At 40.9% G+C, this 24,907-nt stretch overlaps 1 protein-coding gene, 1 long non-coding RNA gene and 1 pseudogene across 12 annotated transcripts in view; all 3 read left to right on the top strand.

Moving 5' to 3' along the window:
* LTBP1 (latent transforming growth factor beta binding protein 1) overlaps positions 1–24,907 on the top strand; it is a 357,682-nt gene that overhangs the window by 221,824 nt on the left and 110,951 nt on the right. For 4 of the 11 annotated variants that reach the window (XM_037066593.1, XM_037066590.1, XM_037066595.1 and 1 more), the window contains 5 exons: positions 8,468–8,635; positions 11,437–11,664; positions 13,817–13,839; positions 17,111–17,210; positions 17,694–17,792. In XM_037066593.1, coding sequence (XP_036922488.1) covers positions 8,468–8,635; positions 11,437–11,664; positions 13,817–13,839; positions 17,111–17,210; positions 17,694–17,792 — 618 coding nt within the window. The remainder of the gene's footprint in view (positions 1–8,467; positions 8,636–11,436; positions 11,665–13,816; positions 13,840–17,110; positions 17,211–17,693; positions 17,793–24,907) is intronic. The other 7 variants (XM_037066594.1, XM_037066601.1, XM_037066600.1 and 4 more) reach the window with 5 other exon arrangements.
* LOC119001282 (uncharacterized) lies at positions 27–6,587 on the top strand. Its single transcript, XR_005069535.1, has 3 exons — positions 27–37; positions 4,073–4,076; positions 5,909–6,587. It is a non-coding gene; the product is annotated as an uncharacterized LOC119001282 (long non-coding RNA).
* On the top strand, positions 17,900–21,829 carry LOC119001453 (replication factor C subunit 3-like; annotated as a pseudogene).

Here is a 24,907-nt window from a genome sequence, read left to right as displayed (position 1 = left end):
TAACGATCATTTCCTATTCTCATTTCGGATCACTTGGGTTTTTTGTTTGTTTGTTTGCTTTTGAGGGGTTGGGGTGGGAGGTTATCCAAAATAAGAGGAATACTCAACTGTTCAACTGAGTATTGTACATGTGTAGGAAAACCTCATTAAAATGACAAGAGGGAGGAAGTGGGCCTGATATATTATAATAAATCTATGTTAGAGAGCCAAAATGCATTTTTATTGCACTCAGAGAAATGTAGTAGCTAATAGTCAAGGTAGAGAATAAGCACACTGAGGAAATATACTTTGATGAAAAGAAAAGAGTTAATGAAAGCCAGCATACCTGAGAGATGAAAAGTTTTTTCCTTCATGAATATTTTAAGCATTATTTAGGCTGAGTTAAACTTTGTACCAGCTTCTGTTTTTAATTAGTCCAAATTCTGAGTCACTAGTGTCTGATTTAATGAGGTTTCACTGCACTTTCTTAGGTGGAGAGTCTGGGAAATAGTTCTGGATTTTCTATTTAGTTCTAATTTCAAACATGCTGTTCTGTTGTCCTCAAAAACCACCAAAATGTGTCCTCGAAGTTATACTGTTGTGCCTTACAAATGTTGTCTCTAAGATTTTCTCTTCATCTGGTATGGGTAAAAATCTTCTATCAAACCGTGTATTCTAATATTGGACAGAAAATGCAGTTTCTCTAAAGAAACCCTCTTCCTGTAAAATCTAATCCAGTAAAATCATCATAGATCACCTGACAATTAGAGATGGATGCATTTTAGGTATAAAATTCTCAAATGAGGATTTTTAGAAAAGATTTTATTCACTTTCATTTTTAGAGAGAGGGGAAGGGGTAGAGAAAGAGGGAGAGAAACATCAATGTGTGGTTACCTCACATGTGCCCCCTCCTGGGGACCTGGCCCACAACCCAGGCATGTGCCCTGACTGGGACTCAAGCAGCGACCCTTTGGTTTGCAGGCTGGCATTCAACCCACTGAGCCACACCAGCCAGGGCTCAAATGCAGAGTTTTAAAGGTTACCTTTTTTTAAGGGTACTTGTGCCCATTATTACCAAGTAGGTAAGCACTGCAGATTTTTCAAAGCTGTATACAATTAAAGTCGAAACACTTTAAGCTAACTCATGGTAGAAAGCTATTAGGATAATTTTAAGGACAATTCTGTATTGATTTCTGTCCCGCAAGGTTTCGTTTTTTTTATTTATCTATTTTCTAATGTGGCTTTAGTATATGTTAAGCTGCATCCTTCTGGTCCCCAGTTTTAAACTTGCCGTTTGGACACGACGTGTTATTCGTGACAATATCTTTGTTTGTTTGTTTTTAACTGTGCGCCTGTCTCTAACTCTGTACCCTAAGGTGAGAACGTGGCCATGATGAAGTAAAGACAAGTGCAGTGAAATAAAAACGACAGTCGTATTCTTTACGTTTAGATTGGTTGGTTGAGTCTTATGGAATCTCATTACTAATTACTACTATTTTCCTTTAAAAACTGTCAAATGCAGATTAGGAAATTTTGCACGTAAGTTCTTTTTCCCTGTTCTTTCGCAGATAGTTCTGGTCACGAAGCAGATAGACAATTTGGCGGGTGGTGAAAATTATACTGTACAATTATGTTTGCATATGAGGTGCGTTGGAAAACTGATGCAAGAATTTGGAGATGTCTGGCCAAAAATCATATTGTTGGCAATGTCCAGAAAATTTGGAGATAATTTCTGGTTGATTGGAATTACATGCATAAATATTTTAAATAGTTTTCTAATTTAAGTAGAAAAATGCAGAATTTTGATATAAAATTTTGTTATGAATGTTTTTCCCCTTAAATTTTTAACTTGTCTGGTTAAAATTACTACATTGAAAGCTGCAGATTAGGAAAGTGGAAGAACTGGTCCCAAAGTGTTTTATTAAACTTTGACTAGATCAGATGTCTAGTGTTAAGGGCAAACATCCAGGTTTTAATAAGATTGTTGAAATTTGCCAATGAGATTTTTGAAACACACATTTCCTTAGCATTTATTTTTTCTGTCACTGCCCAAATAATACTGAACTTATTAAACCACCGTCCATTCTTATTTGAAAAATAAATAATTCAGTTTTATGGCTCAGCTGCAACAGCCGAAATGGTAAGTATTGGGAGAGGTTTGTTGCTAGTTAAATGTTCCAGTTTAGAGTTTGAAGTTAAAACCTGGGCCCTGTACCAGTATTGAGTGGGCAGGTTTATTTTTCTCTCCTCTGAATTTGCCACATGTAACATCACAGAGATATGTAGAGTTCCTTCAGGATTGGTTCAATCCAGTCGCTGGTGAACTATACTTCAAAGAAATCAGTAGGGAAGTCCAAAGACAGCTGAGAAGAATCAAGAAAGAAGGTGATGTTTACAGAGTAAAGGAAATAAAATGTTGGCAAGATGGCGATCCCCTCTGCGGCCATGGGAAGTAGCAGAAAGAGAATGGAGTTCCACGCAGACATGCACGCACACAGAGAGGCAGTGAGCAAAGTTGCTGTTGCAACTTTGATGGTTAGAATATATATTCTTGAGGGATATAAAGACAGCCATGGGTACAGCATGCAGGCAGACTGAGGGAGATTGACCATAGTCGTTCAGACAGCATGTTATCCGGGCCATAGAAGGTGTGGCTGACTCTCTGAACTCAAAGCAATGCACTTGGCAACGCCCGAGGAGCAATAAGAAGCTCTCCCTATTCTTGAATGCACTAAGGTGAACACCCTCAGAATTCCTTGACTTCAGCCAAAGGTTGCAGTCATTTCTCTTTCTCTCCTTGGCCGCTCTATGTCCTTGACTTAGCCGAGCTAAAAGAAGGGAAGTAGGAGGGTTCTGGCATTTGCTGCCTCTCACCTCTTTGTCTGTGGCTCAGGATTCTGCAGCAGCGTTCTCCAGATGTACCCCTACCCACTTATGGGGAAAGATGGAATTTTAGGACAGTTAGAGCAAATCCCAAGAAAAGCAGTGGGTTGGCCCAAAAGTCCGTTACGTTTTTCCCCCATAAAATAAAAGACATATTTTTCCTTTTCATCAATAACCTTACTGATTTGAATATTTTGAGTATGTCGGCTGTCTCCTGCTATTGGCTTCTAGTGGGCAGAGCCCAGGGGTGCTGCTAAACATCTTCCAATGCATAAGACAGCTCCACAGCAAAGAATTATTTGGCCAAAATGTCAGTAGTACCAAGAAACTTCTCAAACTGCTTTTGACACGTTCGATCAGTCACAGCGCCTTCTCCATACACTACATGAATCTTTTTTTGTGTTTCAGTTGAGCTTTTTTACCTTTCTTGAAATAATAAAGCATGATATGCTAAAAATGTTGCTTATCTTCTTCAAATTTTCAATATCAAAATGGCTACACAAAAATTCACCAATTTTGTTAAGTTTTTTTTATTGCATGCTTATATGACAGCTTTCACAATATAACCTAACAAAATTGTTTCTTTAGAAATTAAAGACAGCTAAGCACTACTAGACCCATTGTACAGAAAAAACTAAATGAACTTTTTGGCCAACCCAATGTAATAATAACCTTTTGCAGTTGGAGGAGGAAAACCTTCTGGTTTTCTTAGTGGCAACTAATTTTCTTCAGGAATTCAAGAGTTTCAGGATGAATGCTACAGAGGGGATGTCTGTAGTTTTAGTAAAAAGGAACCCAGATAAAATAATTATAAGCCGGGAATTTTGCTGTTTCATAGTAGTATGCTTGAGCCATGGACTTGGTGCTACTTGACTGAAATAAAGGGTTGGAGAGGTGTACCTCGGACCTTCTGCCATAACCGTGGAAGTCATGAGATGAAGGACAGATCCCTTCTAAGAGCCGGTCATGGTTATGTACATCATTTTAACTTGACTTCCCTAGCACCTTTATGGGATATGTATTGTTCTTGTTTTACACACCAGGAAACTGAGACTAGGAGAATTTGAGTAACTTCTGAAGACCATATAGCTAGTAACTAACATTTGAGATTTAAAGCTAGGTTTTATGCCTCCAAATTTAGTGTTCTAGGTCAAGTTAGTGATACTTGTCACTCTCATTTGAATTGATTACAGCAGCATGTATTTGAAAGTAAAGTCAGAATTTATTGTACAACCCTATTGTTTAATGCTGATGGTATAAGTGTTTAATACACCACTGGGGAACTCAAATACGAAAACCATAACATCTTCTTCCTGCATTTTGTAATTGAAACACCATCAGCATTAGATATATAGTGAAGATTTAAGACTTTACTTGGATGCAGAGCTATAGGTTTATTACTTTTGAAGATTTCTCTCATGTCTATTCAAGAGCAAAAGATTTGTTTTCCTGACATTTCCAGTAGGTTTTACACCTCTAAAATGTTTTCCCCTCTGTAAAGAGTCCCTGAATCATTTTTACCCTAATCTTAACAACATACCCTGAAGACTCCTGTGTACCTACTTATGTGTGGCTATAAGACCCCTTTGTTATTGCTCCTTCGTGCTCTGTCTGTACCCATTCCCACCTATTCTGTAGAGGTCTTTTGGTAATACTGATTTTTTAAGTATAGCATAACACCTTATGACTCAGTAGGATGTATAATTAATACATTTATTATTTTATTAATGACCTACCCTTTACAACTAGCCTTCCCTCTATGGTTAAAGATACTCAACAACAGAAGTACCAATCTTACATAATCCTGGGTAGCATGTTGTTCCTGGGTTTACATGTCATGTTGATGAGAATATGAAAATACTAGAGATGTTTAATAAAGTAAATGTCATTGCCATGCGAGTCACTTGAAATCGTAAAAGGTTAATGGGTAATTTAGATATTGAAGTAGGGACAGTTTTTTAAAAAGTACACCCTGTTAGAAATCTGAGGCATAAGTCAACGCATTTTGGTCACATGGAAAACAAAGAAAATTTGAATGATAGCATCAGTAAGATTTAGGTATATAAGCTAGACCTTTTCAATGGCTGCCTTCTTGGTTTTCTTCCATCTTTGAAGGAGCAGATTTCTCATGAGTTAGTTGCTTATTCTTGTGTGCTCTTGAAGTGAGACCATATTTTTAGAACATGATCTGACACTCCCAGACTCACCAAAAGTTGACTTATTGATAACTCTGTAAACCAATGATTCTCTTATTCCCCTAAGGATGTCCACTTGAAGTGCTTTGGAAGCTGTCGTGGAAAAAAAATCACCTCAGCTTTTACAGAGAACACTTGGATTATTAGGAAATGATGAGAACACAAAGGTCTATAAGATAGCTGTTTTAGCATAAGACGGTTAGGCAGAATTAACTTGCTAGACTTCTGCCTTTATTCTCTGATGATAAAATGCCTAAAATTGTACGGTGTGTGTGTATACTGCACGAGATATCGACAGCCAGAGACTCACTTTAATTAACAAGTGGTCTTTTATAACACATGCATGCACACACATATATTAATCCCTTAAAACACTAAATTGCTGATTTGATGTTTTGGTTTAATTTGGGGGACAGGCATGGTAGGTACTTCAAAGTAGTATGTTTGGATAGGGAGGCAGTCAGCGTTAAGTGTAACAGGGATGGTGCTTAGATAGCATCACGACCCCAGATGTGTGAGTGGGGTGGATACAGGAAGTAAGAGTGGAAAAGTAAGTGGAAGGGGTCTGACGCCACTGTTTGCCAGGGTTGAGGATTTGAGGAAACTCTGCTTTGTTCTGCTCTGAATGGCCCTTGTCCCTGTGATCTAGAACGAACAGTCGTGTGATCAGTGTTATAGGTAAGCCCTGCCACGTGTGAAATAGTCTCTTGTGAGTTGAACTGACATTGTTTCTTAGAAGTAGGTGTTGTGAGTCCCAAACACTTTGAAGAAGAAATTTGGGAGCAAAATCATTTGTGAGCCGATTGCACTAAGAACTATGTATAATATGTTCTTAAGATTATACGGGTGAGCTAGATGATTGTCTAACCAGTCTGCTGTACACCTGAAACGAATACAAAGTAATATCGAATGCTAAACGGTTGTATAGGTACAGCCTGCAGACAGGCACAGATGCCTACAAATATACATGCTATCTGAGTGATGGTCAGTCATTCCAGGTACTTTTCCTTTGGGGATAATAACCATACTCCTAATTATTCTTTTGCGTGTGCTCTGTGATCTCTGATTTTTCATGACTCTAATTGCACAGACTCCAGAGAGTGAGAAGGAGGGGGTAGGAGAAGGTAAAGACCCAGGCTTCTCCCTCCTAGCCTTTATTATGAGGCGAAGTGGGCCTCGTCCGGCCTTGTAAGTTTTGAAGCCTTCAGGCGGCCTCCTCTGCTCCCCTCCATCCCCTGCCCTCAGTCTCCAGGTTGCCAGTCTCAGCTGTTTTGACTACCCTTGCTCCACCGACATTCTGCTAAGCAGCGATCAGGTTGGGTACAAATGCCCTTGGGAGTGTGGAAATAGCTACTTTTATTATCAGTAAAAGTGAAGAGTGGCTGATACATATTCGATGTCTCCTCTGTACCACAGACTTAGTGTATGACACGTCTAATCTGTACATTGAGCCTTTCATTTGTAAGCCAGGAAGTTACTTGAAGTTCAGCCAGTGTACTAGTCAGGGTTTTCTCCAGAAAAGCAGAACCAACAGGTGTGTGTGTGTGTGNCCCCTGCCCTCAGTCTCCAGGTCTCTCAGCTGTTTTGACTACCCTTGCTCCACCGACATTCTGCTAAGCAGCGATCAGGTTGGGTACAAATGCCCTTGGGAGTGTGGAAATAGCTACTTTTATTATCAGTAAAATGAAGACTGGCTGATACATATTCGATGCCTCCTCTGTACCACAGACTTAGCGTATGACACGTCTAATCTGTACATTGAGCCTTTCATTTGTAAGCCAGGAAGTTACTTGAAGTTCAGCCAGTGTACTAGTCAGGGTTTTCTCCAGCAAAGCAGAACCAACAGGGGTGTGTGTGTGTGTGTGTGTGTGTGTGTGTAGAGATATTAAGGAATTGGCTCACATGATTATGGAAGCTGTCAAGTCAAATATCTGTAGGGTGTGCTGGCAGGCTGGAGACCCTGGAAAGAGCTGATGTCAAGGCTTGAGTCTGAAGGCTGCCTGCTGGTGACATTTCTTCTTAAGGTCTTCAACTGTTTGGATGAGGCCCATCCACATTCTGGAGAGTAATCTTCTTTATTCAAAGTCTGCTGGTTTAAATGTTAAACTCATGCAAAAAAAAAAGCAACCCACCTTTACAGCAGCATTTAGACTTGTCTTTGACCAAATGTTTGGGTACCATTGCCTAGCTGGATTAAAATTAACATAAAATAGCCATCATAAGCAGTCATAGTGACTTCCTTGAGCTTATACTGCTGGCAGGTGGCAGCCCTGTGCTGCAAACTCAGGTGTGTCTGGCTCCGAAACCCTCCATCTTTTTACGGTGCTTTGTAGCCCCTCGGTTTCACTGGGTGGTTTGTTCTAGCATCTAGCTGAGATGTCAGTCCTTCCGGAAGAATGAAAATTTAGATCTGAGCAGGAAGGAGGGACAGGATGGTTTGGAAACATCAGGTACTAGAGGAATTAGGTGAGGAAATGGCAAACTGGGGACAGTGGTACAATGGAGAACTTTGGCTGGTGGGGGAAGGGACAGAGAGGGGACCATCAAGCTTGGTGAGTGCAGCAGTTTTGACATGGCCTGGAGCTGGCTCTGCAGATCATACTTCCTCCACATTTACCTTAGAAAATGAACTGCTGGAAGGTAGGGCTGGAGGTTGCTTCTCGCATGTGTCCTTTCTGTCCAGTAGAGTGTTTAGCTGTTAGACTGATGATGTCTTAGCTACTAAACTTAGTGGAAGAGTCATCAGGATTAGGGGTTAGATGCTGGATGACTGTCAGCAGGTGTGCTTTTGCAGTGCTGCCTGCGGTGTTGAGCACACCACCCGCTCCTTCTCTGATGCACCGTCTGGCTGCACCCGGGGCCACGTGTAGGTCAGCAGTGTTTGCTGCCTCCTGCTCACTGCCCCTGGCCTAGGGTGAGACCTCATGGAGGCTTGGAGTCCTCACTGTCCTCAAAGCGGGAAGAGCAACAGCAGCTCTTGTGATTTCAACTCTATTTGTGATTTCCCATAGTGCCTGGCTGCTCACCAAATCCATCCTGACAACTGCCTCTATTATGGCTAATTACAAACGAGGAAAACAAACATGGTGTAGTGATGTCGCTAAGTGGGGACGAGGTTTATTTGGGCAGGTAGATGTCAGGTGAAATTCTTTTTTCCACTTACGTCCACCTGCCTGATTTAATGCCTTTTCTAACATGGAAAACGGGACTAGACAGCATCCAATTAGTGCCCTAACTCATTTAGTAAACTGCCTCTAAATGAAGAAATAGATCTATCCTAAATCTAGACAGATGTATTCTGAAGTGAGGTTTCGAGGCCAGACTTCAGGGATATTTTTACTATTCCGTGAAAAGTCGATCTGGTTTTTGTTGCTTCCTGGGTGACGTCAGGCCTTGTCTCTCTGCTTCAGCGGATACCCCTGTGATCTCTGAAGAGAAGGGGCCCTGTTACCGTCTGGTCAGTTCCGGAAGGCAGTGCATGCACCCTCTGTCTGTTCACCTCACCAAGCAGCTCTGCTGTTGTAGTGTGGGCAAGGCCTGGGGCCCACACTGTGAGAAATGCCCCCTGCCAGGCACAGGTAAGGCATGCCCGGCCACACAAGTACACAGGGCAACCTGGGCAGCTAGCGTTATTTTTTGTTTCTGACTCGAAATTTAGTTTTTAATAATATGATGTGTTTTTGTCACTTCTGTGGAAAGTGTCCATGGACATAGAATGGTGAATCGGTGGGAAAAAATTACATGCAAAGAGATTTTCCCATTACTATGTAACATTCGGCTTCTTTTCAAATGCTAACAAAAGTCATTATAATTTATTCTCATTTCCAGGACTCTAAGGCTGCTGTTTAAAAGTGTAGTGAGATCAAAGGCCCTGCAAGGCCATGCGGTTTTCTAATGATTGGCCGCTCACCACTTGCAGAGTTGCTAGACCCTGCGTGGGCTGCCTCATTCACTCATTTATGGATCCTGTGCTTGTCAGGTTCTTCCGTGAACATTGGAAGTGAAGGGAGTTTTAGGAACTCAGGGCCAGATCTTGCCAAAGCCCCTGTGAACTTCCTGGTGGGAGCTGAATATTAAGAGGTTGATTAACCTTTATCCTTTAATTTGGTGCCTTAATTGCCTAATGCCCTGAAGGAGTAAGTTTATACAAGTGCCTTAATTTTACCAAGGAATCATCAACTCTCCACGCAGGGCCAAGTAGCATTAAATGGAAGGAAAGAAACATGCGCTGCAGATACCGGGCACCGTGATATTATCAATGAAGCAGCGGCTTCAATCCCGCTGATGTGGCATGGGCAGGACAAGTTCACTGAGTTGCTTGTTTGGAAGATACGTCCCACCTGGGAAAGTGCATCAGCTCTCACAGGGCCGTTGAAATCTTAAACTCTAACTTATTCACCCTGTAGCAGACAGTGTTGAAATAGAAATTTATGTTTTAAAGATTTTATTTATTTTTGGAGAGAGGTGATGGGAAGGAGAGAGTTAGGGAGAGAAACAATAACACGCAAGAGAAACATTGGTTGCCTCTTGCACACCCCCAGTCAGGGACCTGGACCATAACCCTGGCATGTGCCTTGACTGGGAATTGAACCAGTGACCTTTCTGTCTGTAGGAGGAAGCCCAGCCCACTAAGCCACACCAGTCAGGGCTAAATTTAAATATTATGATGCACCTTTGGTGATGGGTAGGATTAGAAAGAATTGGTAAGGCAGAGGATAGTATATTGTTGGTGGTATTTTGGTAGACCAGATAATTTTAGACATCTCCAAAAGGCTCTATTTTCCTCCTATAGGAGCTGATCCACTCATTATTAAAAAGTAATAATCAAAGGATAAATTATCTTATAATTCATAGACACATTTCTCTGTAAGTTCAATTTTGGTAGCTTTGTAACCTTTACATGGAACATGAATCAAGATGTTGTCTATCGCATGGGGAGACTTCTCCATATAATAGGACAGCTAAATTTGAAAATAATATAACCATAACATTTTTACACTTAACCAATTTTATGGTGACCTCCACACGAATCATATTTAGTTCATTAGTACCTCAGCTATTTGATAGAAAACCATGTTTTTTTACGGAAATGTCTTTTTTTTGGAGTAAGAGTTGTATTTCATCATTAAACATAAGCATCATGTTCCTCCAGTTAGAGTTGCCTTTTCACTGAGCACTAATTTTAGGTCAACAGCATTCCACAGATCTTTTTTCCAGTGGAAGTGAGAAATGACTGATTTTACGTTCAGTTTTAGAAGTGTAAAGGAAAAGGTCACCATAAGTGCCCTGGTGTCCACGTGTGGTCACTTGCCTCCAAGGGAGGCATGAGGATCGGGTGGATTTCTCCCCCTGGGGCCCCACACCCCCTTGCCCCGGCGCCTTCCCCTTTAGTTATGGCTGGGGAGTGTGTACAGTGGAGGTCAGCCGTCACACACGCCTGGGTTACATTTTGTAGCTGCACAAAACTGCTTTGCCGGGGAGGAGAGCAGGGGCGGATCACCCCCTGTCCTCTGGGTGATTTAGCACCCGCTCACGTTCAGGCTTTTGCGCCCTTAGCACCCCTTCCCTTAAATACAAGCACAGTCTAATGTGGCACATCATTCTGTGACTTGACTGCTTTCCGTCCTCTCGTCAGCTTGTCCCAGTTCGCCGGGTTCCTTCTCACGGACCTGAGGCTCTCTCTCCAAGAATACGCCCCCTGTGCAATCCTCCTTAACCAACCTCTCTGTGTCAGTGTAAGCACTGCATCCTGGCTGAGGCCTTTGGGTTCTTCAGCTGGAAACAAAGTACGAAAATTTCAACACCCCATTTCCCTGAATAGTGATTTCTCTTTTATGTTTTTCTTGCTCATCATCTAGCTTAGAAAGATGTCGCTGAGTTTCTTGTTAATAATGAAATTAAACTGTAGCTGAAGGAAAAAAAGCCTGATTTTTGCTCATATTACACACATACCTCCAATAGATATATATTACATAGTGTCCTTTGTACATAAAAAACTGATATATTACATATATTTTATGTATAATATATATTGTGATTTATAAAATATTAAAAATAAAATAGACATATCCTAACTCATTAATGATATAGAATATGTTATATAAAATATATGTTTTTATATATGCTATATATAAACTGGTTGTATAGGATAAGGAATTAACAGATAGAGAATTGTTTAATAAAAGAAAGGATTGGGGTTTTTTTCCTGTAAATATTACAAGTTTAGCAGAAATTCAAGCACTTTGCATCTGTTTTTGAAGATTTTAAATGTAACTATTTGAGTGATGATTTATTAAGAGATACTCATCATGATATTTTCCTCTGTATAAGTTTGCACTTTTAGATTTTTAAAAGGAATATTTTCCCATCCCAAATCTAGCTGCTTTTAAGGAAATCTGTCCTGGTGGAATGGGTTATACGGTTTCTGGCGTTCATAGACGCAGGCCAATCCATCACCATGTAGGTAAAGGACCTGTATTTGTCAAGCCAAAGAACACTCAACCTGTTGCTAAAAGTACTCATCCTCCACCTCTCCCAGCCAAGGAAGAGCCAGTGGAGGCCCTGACTTTGTCCCGGGAACACGGGCCAGGAGTGGCGGAGCCAGAAGGTGAGAGTCGCAATGGATCATGGACCTAGCCATCTGTCTTGTGTGCCTTTGCTTTGGATTCCCTGTTTATACCCGTCAGGAACAGGGGTTTCCAGCCTTAGCACCACTGACATGTTGGGTGGGTCATTCTTTGATGTGCGGGCTGCTTTGTGCATTGTAGGATGTTTAGCAACAGCCTGGCCTCGAACTTCTAGATGCTGGTAGCAACTTCTCCCTTCCAGTTGTTGCAACCAAAAAGGTGTCCAAACGTTTCCAAGTGTCCCCTGGGGGGCAAAATTACCCCTGAATGAGGACCACTGCTCTAGAGTAATGTGCGCCTAGCTGGTAACAGTATTCCATGGCAATCTCAGGACATGGTCTTGTGTTTGGGGCCCCTTTTTCTTGGTGTTCAGTCTGGAGAGTGATTTAAATCCTTTAGGGCACAGCTCAAATTCATTTCTGTGTCTGGAGGGCCATTTAATACATATTTATTTACCTAAAAGAGTAAAATCTGGAGGCTTACATTTACAACATCATAGGCTTCCATGGAATAAAGTGCAACAGGCAGTTGGGGTTAATGGGAGGCGAAGTGCAGGGAGACAGGATCACCTGAATGTGTCTCAGATCACTTACTGCTGCCCTTTGGTTTACATCTTGAAAAGCCTGAGACTTAGAGAGGGGACCTGATTTACCAGATGTCATGCACTGAGTAGGTGATGGGACCAAGGAGCACATTTTTCCAAGGGAGCAGCTTAGGCCTTATCGTCCAGATGGAGTCTAGAGACAGTTGTCTGACTGTCTCTGGCCTTCAGAAAGGGGATTCTGTCTATCTGTCTCTTTATATAAACTGGCTTAATACACTGACTCACTCTGTTACTACAACAATGCTTGCCCCTTACAGAAGGAACAAAACCTTAGGTTTGCGTGAAATATACATCGGATCTAATAAAGCTCCTGTTGGCTTTTACTACTTGATTCTTAGCTCAGAATTCAGGGTGCTCTTTTATGGATTGTGTAAGGAGAGCAGATACTCTGAGTTAGTGAAGAGTTGGGCGCTCGGCAAACCCACCTTCTTGGGACGGGGGTCTTTATTTCAGGGCTCTGAACCCATGTGGGCTCTAGCCTGTTTTATTCCACCCTCTCAGTTGCTACCCTTCTTGCTTGGTTAGGCAAAGCAGGTAGGACTTCACCTCGAGCTGACAGGGTGACCAGTTTGCTCCTGTATACTCGGAGTGTCATGGCCAGATGTTTATAACTCCTCGTCTTCTGTGTAAGCAGGAGAAAAATGGCTCTGGCCCAGATTCTGTCTGAAGGCTTTCCTGATGGTGAATTAGCAGGATAGAATGGTTGAGTTGTTCAATCACAAGAATATTGCAGCAGTGATGTCTTGTACCTGATTGCTTTTGGGAGCTAATGCATTAAACAAACCCATATACTGACGTTTATGAAGACCCTGACCCATGAGGAAAATTTTGGTGAATGTTCACCTAAGGCTGAAAGATTGATTGAAGAAAAGCAAGCCTTTCAAAATGCAAAGGCACAACCACTAGCACTCTATAATCATGTTTATGATTGGCTAATATGTGGTTTGTCCACTGTATTGATGCTAATCTCTCATTGGATCTTACTGGCTTGTGATTTTATTGTTCATAATTGCATTATCACATCCTCCTAAAAATGCTCACAGGGCTTCATTAAGAATTAGCTCGCATCAAGAATGCAGCACCCATACTTCATTGAAATAGTGACATTCTTTTTTAACACTGACATCAGAAAGCATTTCAAACATTATATATTAAGGATATGCATGTGATCAATGAAAGAAAATGTTTTCTAAGATATAGGAAATTCTGCAAAATTGAGATTGGACATAAAATAATGTATCAGAAATGTTGCTTCCTTTAACATTTTTAACTAATAAGAGACATAGAACGTCGCATGGGCTACCTGACCTCCTATAACTGAGGACCCACGTAGCACGGGTGGTTTTGCCCTGCCAGTCAGGTGTAAAATTCTCCAAAGTAGTAGTGACCCTAATTCTGCACTTGACTTACTATGATTCTTAGTCCTTTAGGACAGATACTGGAATTTCATTGCATTTTTTTAATTAAAATATTATTTAGTAGATTGTTTTAAATTATACTAATGTCCTCCTTTCTTTTTCCAGTTCTAGTGGCAACTGCACCCCCTGAGAAGGTAATTCATTCATTGTTTGCAAGTCACTCTTTTTTTTTTTTAACTTTACAATGATTTCCTTTTGGAACATGTATGGGTTTTTTTAGGCTTAAATACAGTGAAATGTCTGTTCATCGTTTGGTTGAAGGAAATGTGGCATTCATTCAATCAAGAAATGTTTAGTGAGCTACTACCGTATGACCAGCAGTATTCTGAATGCTAGGAAAACAATAGAGAGAAAAACCAGACAAAACTTCTTGTTCTCATGGAACGTAAATTCCAGAGAGAAGGAAATGTTAGGACTAAGGGGAATCAGGAGCTTCAACAGAAACCAAGGAGTCAACTTATGTCCTCGGCCATCTACAGAAAGAAAGGTTCTGAAGTGTTTATGGAATTGAGGATTCTTATGGTGCATATACACTGAGTGATGTACTTCTTAATTTAGTTAAACTGTAACATGCACAGTTGAAGTTGTTAGGGTAAGAGAGCTTCCCCTTGAAAGTTATAATCACTAGTGGAGTATTGCTTCTTAGAAATTTTTACCAACCTATTCGTTTTTGGCTTAAGATGGGACTATGAATTGTGAAATGCATTGGTAGGAAATACAGAAACTCTCTGGGACTAGTTTATGGAATAATATTTCTTGCCTGAATCTTGCTTTGATTCTTTACTCACATGAAAATGAAGTGTCATTTACTCAGTTGACAAGAATTCAGTAAGTATTTGATTTTAGACCGAGCAAATACATATGTAAATTATAATAGTTATAAAAATCTTTTATCTTATGAATATAGGATATAATAACATAAGGGTTATACATGCTGAAAGAATCTGGGAAAAGAGGAAGTAGAGAGATAGTATCCATCAAGGAAGAATGTTCTATTAACCCTAAAAGAAATACAACAGATAAGGATATTTTACATGAACATTTGCAGCCCTTGGTTAGTATCTCTAAAGTTCGGAGATACACTGTAGTGTGCGATTGTGTTGATCTGGAATTGAGTTCTGGCTGACACGTGGGGGGAATCACTCAGTGGTGAGTGGGCCAGTTAGCTCCCTGACAGCCTCACCTAGTCTCAGTTTGGTTCTTCTCTGTTTATGGTCGAGTTTATTCTGCCTTTCATTAGGAATCTGAAAGACGACTGGAAAATTTTTTGTATACCCTTACCACAATTTATTCGGAGGGTCAGTAGTGAGAAAAATGCGGCCATAGTCTCTGTGGTCTTAACTCCCTGCGGAAGGAGGCCTTTGATACTAAAGATTGATGAAGAGAAAGTGGTCCCGGGGTGGAAGTTAAATGTATGAAGGTGCGGTGGGGACAGCAAGAGGTCAATGAGGGGAGCATGAGACCAAGGTTAGACAGAGAAACTCGGAATCCCAATATGCCGTTGTCATCTGTGGGAAAGTACGCTGCTCCTCAGCTGGACCCTACCTGTCAAATAGAGAAGTGGCGTTCATGAGAGAGGCTGCTGCCCAATGCTGATGGGAGAAATTCTGTCTGGAAGCTGCGGGAGTGAATTAATGGTTTTCTCCTCGCTGGCATTGACCATGGGCTTCAGGGATTGGGATTCAATTGGGGATGATTGAGGTCATCTTAAATACGTAATAGAAAGCTGGTCTGTATTTTTATGGAGAAGGAAAAGTGTAGGGGAAATTAATGTGTTCAGTATTTTTAAAAGATAAATCACAACAGGATGAATTGAGATAAGGAGAAAGAGGAAGCTGGAGAGGCCAATTAAATTACTAGAATAAATTGAGAAGGAGCGAGTCCAGATTTGAAGTAGTGGGGGCTATGGATATGGAAATGGGCAGCCGATGTAAGGAACAGAGCACATGGGCAGCGGGTAGAATGAGAAACGCAGGAGGGATGACCAGAAAGAGACTTTAAACCTGGGTGGTTTAATGATTGTGGCATGGAAAGAAACGAAGTTGAAATCAGATATTGGAAGGAATGGATTTAATGTGTTTGTGGAACAGCCAAATGGGGTTTACCCTGTGAGACTTCATACCTACCAAATGGGATCTTTGATGAGATACTCAGGCAGTATGTCTACTTGATAAAAAGTAGCAAAGGTGATAATGCAAACTAGGAGACAGTGAAAGGGCAATGGGGGCCAGGGGCTGAGCTTTCGGGAGGACGGCCATGATTAAAGCAAGGGAAGGAGTGTGCGAGAATCGTCCAACCACTGTGCTGTGCACCTGAAACAAATAGAAAATAATATGGAACGTCGAACTGTAGTCAAAAAATAAAAAAAAGAAAGGGACAGAGCATGAGGGGGTTGTGAAAGAGGATGAGAGGACATTATCGAAGTAGTGGGAGAATCTGGAGGGAGTGATGCAAAGGGAAAGACAATTTAAAGAGAAGATTTAGGTCTCTGTGTTTTTTTTTTTTAACTCTCCAAATTAGAGTAAAAGGAAAGTTGACAGAAAGGTGAACGGTAAGTAAAACGAGAATGTAATTATTTGAAAAATGAGAGAGAGAGCAGAGAGGAGCGAGACCGAGACAGGGAGACAGGGAGTGTGTAGGGTGACAGTGACCAAGTAGCTTGATGAATACTGTTAATGAAGTTTTGATATGAGCGCCCCAACCCCACCTGGTGTGGGCAAGGTCGCAGACCCTTTACAAGCCCTATTGTCTAGTTTGCATCAGCCCCAAGGAGCTGTAACTGGAGGCTGAATCGTAAGTCTCTTTGTGGTCCAGGGCACAGGAGTGGGCAGCAGGACACAGGAAGCCTGGGGCGCTCCACGTCCCTGTTTTTCTGTGTCTCTGCTGGGCTGCCATAACTGTGAGAGCCAGAGGTGCAAAGTTATTAGATGTGAGGTTAAGGGCAGCTGCAGTAACAGACCTACATCAGGTATTTTAATATGTGCATTTTGTTATGACACATCTACTGGATTCATGATCTGCTCTGGGATAGAGCCGCATGTAAACGAGCTGGTGGTTTAGTTCTCCTTAGGGTCACTTTTGGTCCAGACAGACCAAGTGTGGGCCCCTGGGCCAAGGCATCTGTTTAGGATGTCCAACAAGACCCCTTGCCCTGGGAGGGAGGAAGCAGGTGAGGATGTGTGCATGGGAAGGCACTGCAGGAGGAACTCGGGCTTGCCCAACCAGTGGCCCGGCAGTCAGTCATTTTAAAAACTATCATACAATTGCACAGGTTTTGTCTAATGTCCTCTGCTATTGGCTGCATTTCCAACAGTGGAATTAATGAAATAGAAATAGTTATAAGTGGAAACTAGAAGTAATTCCTACTTCCAGTTCTCTTTTTGTCTTTTTATTACAACCATGCAGGAAATACCTTCATTGGATCAGGAGAAAACCAGACTTGAGCCTGGTCAACCCCAGCTCTCTCCAGGCATTTCCACCATTCATCTGCACCCACAGTTTCCAGGTAGCCTTTGTTCACATCCCTGCTGTTCGTATAGTATTCCCAGTAAACCGGGAAGATAAGAATATTGTGTGTCTTTGATTTGAAAGTTTAACAAATCAGTAGAATTGATACACTTCAGTATCTCAATATACTCATATAATGTTAGCATTATAACAACATTATAAATATTCTAAAGGCAAACGAAAAGTTTTTCACTATTTTCTTTGGTGAGGAGTAATATTTATTATTGGAACATTATTGAGGGTCATCATTGGATGAAGTGTCATTTTTCATTGGCTTCTGAATTATTCCCAGATATTTTTGCTAAATGTTGACACTTGGGCTGTAGGTTTATACCACGAGCTCTGGGAACCAATAACAGACCTTTCTATCCAAGAACTAGTGTGGTGTGTTATTAGATAGCATTATGCGTGCGTTTTGGTGGGCATCTCAGTACATCTAACTGGCTTTAATTTCCTTTCCATCCCCTCCTTCTTTGTTTAGTAGTGATTGAAAAAACATCACCTCCTGTACCTGTGGAAGTGGCTCCTGAAGCTTCTACCTCAAGCGCCAGCCAAGTTATTGCGCCCACTCAAGTAACAGGTGGGTGTGGTACCTACTATATTACGTGGCAGCCTGTGGAGGAGACGTGGCTATGAGCTCCATTTTAAACATACTATCAAAATTGTGTCAAATGTGTGACATTGCTTATGGCAGGGTTAGTCCTAACAGGAAGATTTGGAAGTAATCTAAATGTTTTTTGAAGGAGGAATATGCTTAAGCAAATTGTGGCACGGGTGTAGTGGGATATCAGATAACTATGAAGGTGATGTTTAAAAAGAATACTTAAGGTTATGAGGAGATGCCTGATGGTGTAGTATTAAGAAATACAGAACACAATATAATGACTTTAATTTTATTTTTTTTGAAAGTTTACAAACAGAAAAAGAGACAGAAAGTGCATCAAAGTGTTCAACTATCACCAGTTAACAGGATCATGGATAATCTTTATGTCCTTCAATATATTTTGTATATTTTCTGAAAATTCTTTATAATAAACATTATTTATCATTAGTGACAAAGTATAAGAATGTATCGTAATTTGAAAGAAATCACCAGCCTAAAAGTTCATACCCTTAATATATAGAGAGCTCTTATAAATCAGCAATAAAAAACCAATAGAAAAATGAAGAGGGTGTGTGTGGGACTTTAAAGCATTGGGCTGGGAAGTCCAGGGGGTGTGAGTCTCTGGGTGGACAAACACTGGCCCTTCTCATTGGGGTGGCTGGACAATGACAAAGAGCAGGTGGTCCAGCAGAGCTGCATGGTGCAATGTGATAACTTTCTTCATCTGTTAGTCAGGGGACCTCCAGGTGCTGATAAAAAGACAAGAGTGTTGTGTTTACATAACCTTTATGGTGTTGGAGTAGAAAAATGGAAAATTGAAGGTCAGAGACTTCTGGTCAAGATGGAGGCATAAGCAGACACAGCTCACCTCCTCGCACAACCACAGCAAAAAATTACGACTAATCTACAAACCAACTGTCACCCAGGATTGTCAGAAAATTGAGTTGTGTGGAAGTTGAACCCAAGGAATTAAAGAAGTCATATTCATCTTTGAGATGGGTAGGAGGGAGCAAAGACTTAGATACACGGGATATGTGGTCCCCCTCCCCACATGTGGTGAATGAAAATCTGGAGGGAGCGAAGGATCCCAGCCCCACAGAAGACTGCCCAGCCCAGGGTTCCACTGCCAGGAAGATAAGTCCCTATAACTCCTGGCTGTAAAAACCAGTGGTGGTTATGGTGTCCAAAGAAACTGCAAGTATTCTCAAGCATCTTTTCTTAAAGGGCCTGCAGTGAACTTAGCACTAACAGAAACTCACTCCCTCTGGGCTTCAGCACCAGGGCAGCAGCTGAAAGGGTACCAGCAGCATATGGAGAGAATCTGAAGTGTCTGGCATCAGGGCAAGTGCTGGCGGGGGGGAGGGCAGCTTCTTCCTCAACAAAACTCCAGAGTCCAGGCAGTAGCCATTGTCCCTTTTCTGAGCCCTTCCCAACACAGAGCCACAGAGTGGCATATCTGAGACACTCTGCCCCATCAACTTACCAGTGCGCTTTTCTACTATAGTCCACACTACTAAGACAGGAAGTCAAAGCAGCTCTACCTAATACTCAGAAACAAACACAGGGAGGCTGCCAAAATGAGGAGACAACAAAATATGGCCCAAATGAAAGAGCAGAACAAAACTCCAGAAAAAGAACGAAACAAAATGGGGAGAAGCAGTCTGTAAGATGCAGAGTTCAAAACACTGGTTGTTAGGATGCTCAAGGAACATAGTGAGAACCTCAACAGTGTAAAAAAAACTCAGGCAGAAATTAAGGTTTCACTAAGTGAAATAAAGAAAAATTTGCAGAGAATCAGCAGTGAGGGGGATGAAGCTGAGAATCAAGTCAATGATTTGGAACACAAGGAAGAAAAAAGCATTCACTTGGAACAGCAAGAAGAAAAATGAATCCAAAATAGCAAGGACAAGCTAAGGAGCCCCTGAGACTCCAAATGTACTAACATTTGAATCATAGGGGTGCTGGAAAAAGAAGAACAAGAAATTGAAAACTTATTTGAAAAAATAGTGAAAGAAAACTTCCCTAAGTTGGTAAAGGAAATAGATGTCCAAGTCCAGGAAGTACAGAGAGTCTCAAATAGATGGACACAAAGAGGACCACACAAAGACACATTGTAATTAAAATGCCACAGGTTAAAGTTAAAGACAGAATCTTAAAAGCAGCAAGAGAAAAGGAGATAGTTACCTACAGAGGAGTTCCCATAAGATTGTCAGCTAATTTCTCAAAAGAAACTTTGCAGGCAAGAAGGGACTGGCAAGAAATATTCAAACATGGCGAAAAGCAGGGACCCACACTCTAGATTATTCTATCCAGCAAAGCTATCATTTTGAATGGAAGGACAGATGAAGTGCTTGCCAGAGAAGGTAAAGCTAAAGAAGTTCAGCATCACTGAGCCATTATTACATGAAATGTTAAAGGGACTTATTTAAGAAAAAGAAGATCAAAACTATGAACATTAAAATGGCAAAAAATTCACAATATCAACAACTGAATAAAAAACACTAAGCAGACAAACAGAATAGAAACTGAATCAAAATATGGAGATCATTTGCAGGGTTATCATTTGGAAGGGGAAAGGGGAAGAATGAGGGGAAAAGGTGAAGGGATTAAGAAGAGCAAATTGATAGGTACCAAATAGACAGGGGGATGTCACAGCGGGAAATAGAGTATCCAAACAACTTATATGCATGACCCATGGACATGCGCTGAGGAGAGGTGTTGCTGGAGGAAATGGGGGGGCAGGGTTGAGGAGGCCAAGAGGGAAAATTGGGAAAACTGTAATAGCATAATCAATAAAATACATTTTAAAAACGAAAACTGAACGTCAGACCATCACAACTCCATCTAAAAAGAAAATTGAAGTGAGTACTATGGCAAACAGTTACCACCTTGCAGTTCTCCCTGTGACACTGGAAGTAGTGATGGGGTAGTAATTCAGATGTTGAAAACAGTGGCATGATCACAGCAAGTTGAAACAAACTCTCAAAGAGACAGGAAAGTGGTCAGGGGTCAGTGTCCCCAGAGATGCTCAACATGCCTTGGGTACAACCATGGGGAAGTGTAAGTGTCCCCGAAGGTTGATCTTGTGTTGGAGTTCTACATCTGAAGTGACACCACCCTTTCAGGGTGCTTTCCCAGCCTGATGCTTTAAAGTCCCACACACACCCTCTTCATTTTTCTGTTGGTTTTTTATTGCTGATTTATAAGAGCTCTCTATATATTAAGGGTGTGAACTTTTAGGCTGGTGATTTCTTTCAAATTACAATACATTCTTATACTTTGTCACTAATGATAAATAATGTTTATTTTAAAGAATTTTCAGAAAATATACAAAATATATTGAAGGACATAAAGATTATCCATGATCCTGTAGTAGGTGTCAGGCAGTTCGCATGCCTGTTCCCAGCATTGGTCATGTGTGCAAGAAGGAAGGTCTGAAGCTTCCCTCACAGCTGGCTCGTAGCCTTGCAGAGAACTGCTGCAGAAATCTCAGAAAAGCCCTGCTTCTGTGTGAAGCCTGCAGAGTGCGACAATGTCCTTTGACTGCAGATTAAGAAGTCCTCGAAACAGACAGGGAGGTGTGTCTGGGGGAGACCGCCAGTGCTATTGCCAGTCAGCAGGCGCCACAGAGGCTCCCCAGAGTTCCCGAGGACTCGGTGAGCTTTTGGCCCATGTTGTCTCCTGAGATAATCATGGAGGGCCTCTCTCAGAATTGTACATAACTGGGAAGGACAGCTGAAAGGAGAGGTGGGCCGAATGCAGCCGACTCTGAGCATTGCCTACAACTGGGTAGTAAGCTGTGTTTATCACTTGGAAGCTTTTGTGGCCAGATTTATGGCACTGTGGAAGCAGTTCATGGAGGATGGATTAGAAGACGTGAGGTCCTGACATCTAGCAGTGATTCCTCCTAATATTTCTCACTATCTGCATTGACATTCAGTTTATATTGGAAGAGCTTCAGGTAAAAGAAATGAACTTTCCTTTAAAAATTAGGAATATAATCAATAATTCATAGAGAAAAACAATACCAAAAATCATATATAATAGGAAATTTCAACTTTACTAGTAGTCAAAGAAATACAAATTAAAATAATTCTTTATTTTTTTGTTACAATATGAACTAGAGAAATTGCTTTATTATTTTTTTGAGATATAATGCATCTTTTTTTATTGTTGTTCAAGTACAGTTTTCTGCCTTCCCCACCACCCCATTTATTTTATTAAATTAGTATTTCATTCTCATAGTGCGAAACTCGAAGGCTCTCACATTGCTGAAAGGGATATAAACTGGTTCAATGTTTCTCAAAGGTACAGACTGGCAGTGTCTAGCAAGAACTTTAAAACATGCGGAGCCGTTGACTTGGTAATCCAGTATTAAGACATCTCGGGATATGGCAAGAATATCTCCTGAATATTAAGATATGTCAGGAAGTAATGTCCCCAGTGGCATGGATAATGGTTTCTATAAATGGATACTTATTGCAGCACCAGGTATCGTAGAGAAAAAGTAGAAATAACCTGAACATTTAACTCTAGTGAAATAGTTACGTTACATCCATACACTGGGACATTAGGCTCCCATCAAATATAGTCTTTTGACGAAATGTATTAAAATTTAGTGGGAAATGGTTACACAATATTGTTAAATACAAGATAAAATATATTAAAAATGAAGCCTATAGAATATGAAACCATTTACATTAAAAAAAGACATATATGTTGAGAAAGTGCTGATAAAAATACAGCAGATATTAGCAGTGATTATGTTTTACAGTGGGATCCAGGAGGTTTGGGGGTGTTGTAGAATTTTTTTAATATTCTACAGTGAGCAAATATTCATTTTATAGTTAGATTAAAGGGCCATTCTGATGCATTATCTCGACCTCAGTTCAGGATGAGATGGCTGTGTTTAACAGGAGGAGCTAGAAGAGAAGTTTGTAGCCTTAGAAACAGTATATGCATCATTTTTCAGATAGAAATATGCCTGATGGATACATTCACTATCTGGATTTTGGTGATTATTTCAGGGGTGTCCACCCATTGGCGTCTCCGGGCCACACTGGAAGGAGAAGAGTTGTCTTGGGCCACACATTAAATACAGAAACACTAACGAAAAACTGATGAGCAAAAAAAAAGGGTTTTAAGTAAATGTACAATTCTGTGTTGGGCCACATCCACAGCGCTCTGGGGCCGAATGGGGCCCGTGGGCTGCAGGGTGGACGCCCCTGCGAGGCCCAGCCCCACCCAGAGCCAGGGCCTTCCCCACGGTTATTCGTGGCAAGTGCTCTTTGGTTTTGCTGTGAATTCTACGAAAGCAATATAAAAATGTCAGCTTTGGTTAGTATTTCTAGTGATATGAAATGATAGTCATTTTTTTTAATGACCATGGATGGCTAAAATAGTTACTGTCCATTCTGAAGTCATCTGTGTTGTCTACCCACTTCATTAAACACCTCTATAAAGATATGTGACTGTTGTGCCCGGCAATGCATAGGAACATGTAATACGTTGTTTTGCTCAGCAAGGGTCTTCTCATTGTTAACCTTAGTGTTAAAAAGAAAAATTGCAGTGTGACTATGTCATTCACTGTATATAATGTATTTCTATTTTCCAATGTCGAACTATCCTTCAGTTTGTGCCTTTTTAACAAATTGAAAAGCGGCTGACTTTTCAGTGGACGGACCTCTTGCAAACTAGCTCTGTGGAGGTTCCGTTGGGCTAGATAAATGCAGTTTAGTCATCTCAGTGCAGCTGTGTGAGGAGTAACACATTGAAGTTACTTAGCTCCAGCAGAACTAGATTGAAAAAAAAAATGAAAGTAGCTGTGCTATATGAAGATGTTAAAAGAGCTTAATTTGAGTTTGGCAGAAAGCCAGGGCTAGCATCTGCTATCACATGTTTGAGGCTCAAATATTTCCTTCCAGGAAGCAAGTTAACACTGAAATTTCATTTTCCTGCAGATTTGTAGGTGCTCCTGCTTCCAACAGAATCTACACAATCCGTGGGGAGAACATTATAAATAGGCTTTGAGTTAAAATGCTTTGCAACTTTGGAGCGACACTGTAATCAGTAATCTACAGTAGAACAAGAAAGCTTTTAAATTGCATCACATTTGATTTAAATGTAAATATAGATGTTCCCATTAGTTTGACATGAGAACCAAACATAGACTGAGGGAGCGATATGATCAATTCTCTTAAGAAAGTTACGTAATGATTCCCCCCACACACCCAGAAGAGGTTAATGTTATTTGTCACTATTTATTCTATAAGTTGAAGAAAGGGATAGAATAATGAGTCTAAAATAAATAAAATCAGCTCCACGTAGTCTAGTGATGATATCTTTATGATGGTGAGATTGGAAGTAGACCCTCAGATTTTGTCAGACACCCTCTGACATGCAGTGATTATAAAGTGAGCCATATATTTGTAGGAAATTAGTGTGATATTTTCCACTCTTAACAGCTGAGTTGGTGGCTTGCAACATTATTGGCACTCTGTTTGCAAATAAATTATACATTTCAGCATATAAATTCTTGATTTAGCATAGTGTCTTGATAGCTCAAGGGTAAGTTGGAAAATGAAACCTTTATTTCTCTGGCAAATATTTGCAAAGTGGAAACATCTGTTTCAGTTGTTGTGGGACAATTTATGCTCATTGTGTGGCAGTTAGGAAGCCAGGGCATTTTGTAAACATTTCCATGAGTTAACATTTGACGCTTCCCCCTGCTCTTCCCAAACTTTCTCCGTGGCCCTTGTAGACCAGCCAGAAATTATTTTTTGACTTCATGACTGCCTTTGCAGAAACCTTTGTGGTTCTCATAGCCCAGAGATGAAAAAAAGATGATTTGCTCATCAGATCTTTTTTCTTAATATTTTATTTATTTTTAGAGGGGAAGGGAAGGGGAGAGAGAGAGAGAAATGTCAATGTATGGTTGCTTCTCGTGGGTCCCCTGCTGGGAACTGGCCTGCAACCCAGGCATGTGCTTTGACTGGGAATCAAACCGAGATCGTGCGGTTCGCAGGCCCGCGCTCAATCCACTGAGCTACACCAGCCAGGGCCTGCTCATCAGATCTTTTCCAGGACTCACA

The sequence above is a fragment of the Sturnira hondurensis genome, unplaced genomic scaffold (assembly GCF_014824575.4).
Source record: "Sturnira hondurensis isolate 20B ecotype Veracruz unplaced genomic scaffold, ASM1482457v3 Scaffold0016663, whole genome shotgun sequence".
Taxonomy (NCBI): domain Eukaryota; kingdom Metazoa; phylum Chordata; class Mammalia; order Chiroptera; family Phyllostomidae; genus Sturnira; species Sturnira hondurensis.
The sequence above is the reverse complement of the archived record's forward strand: the minus strand, read 5'-3'. Positions and strand labels throughout refer to the sequence as shown.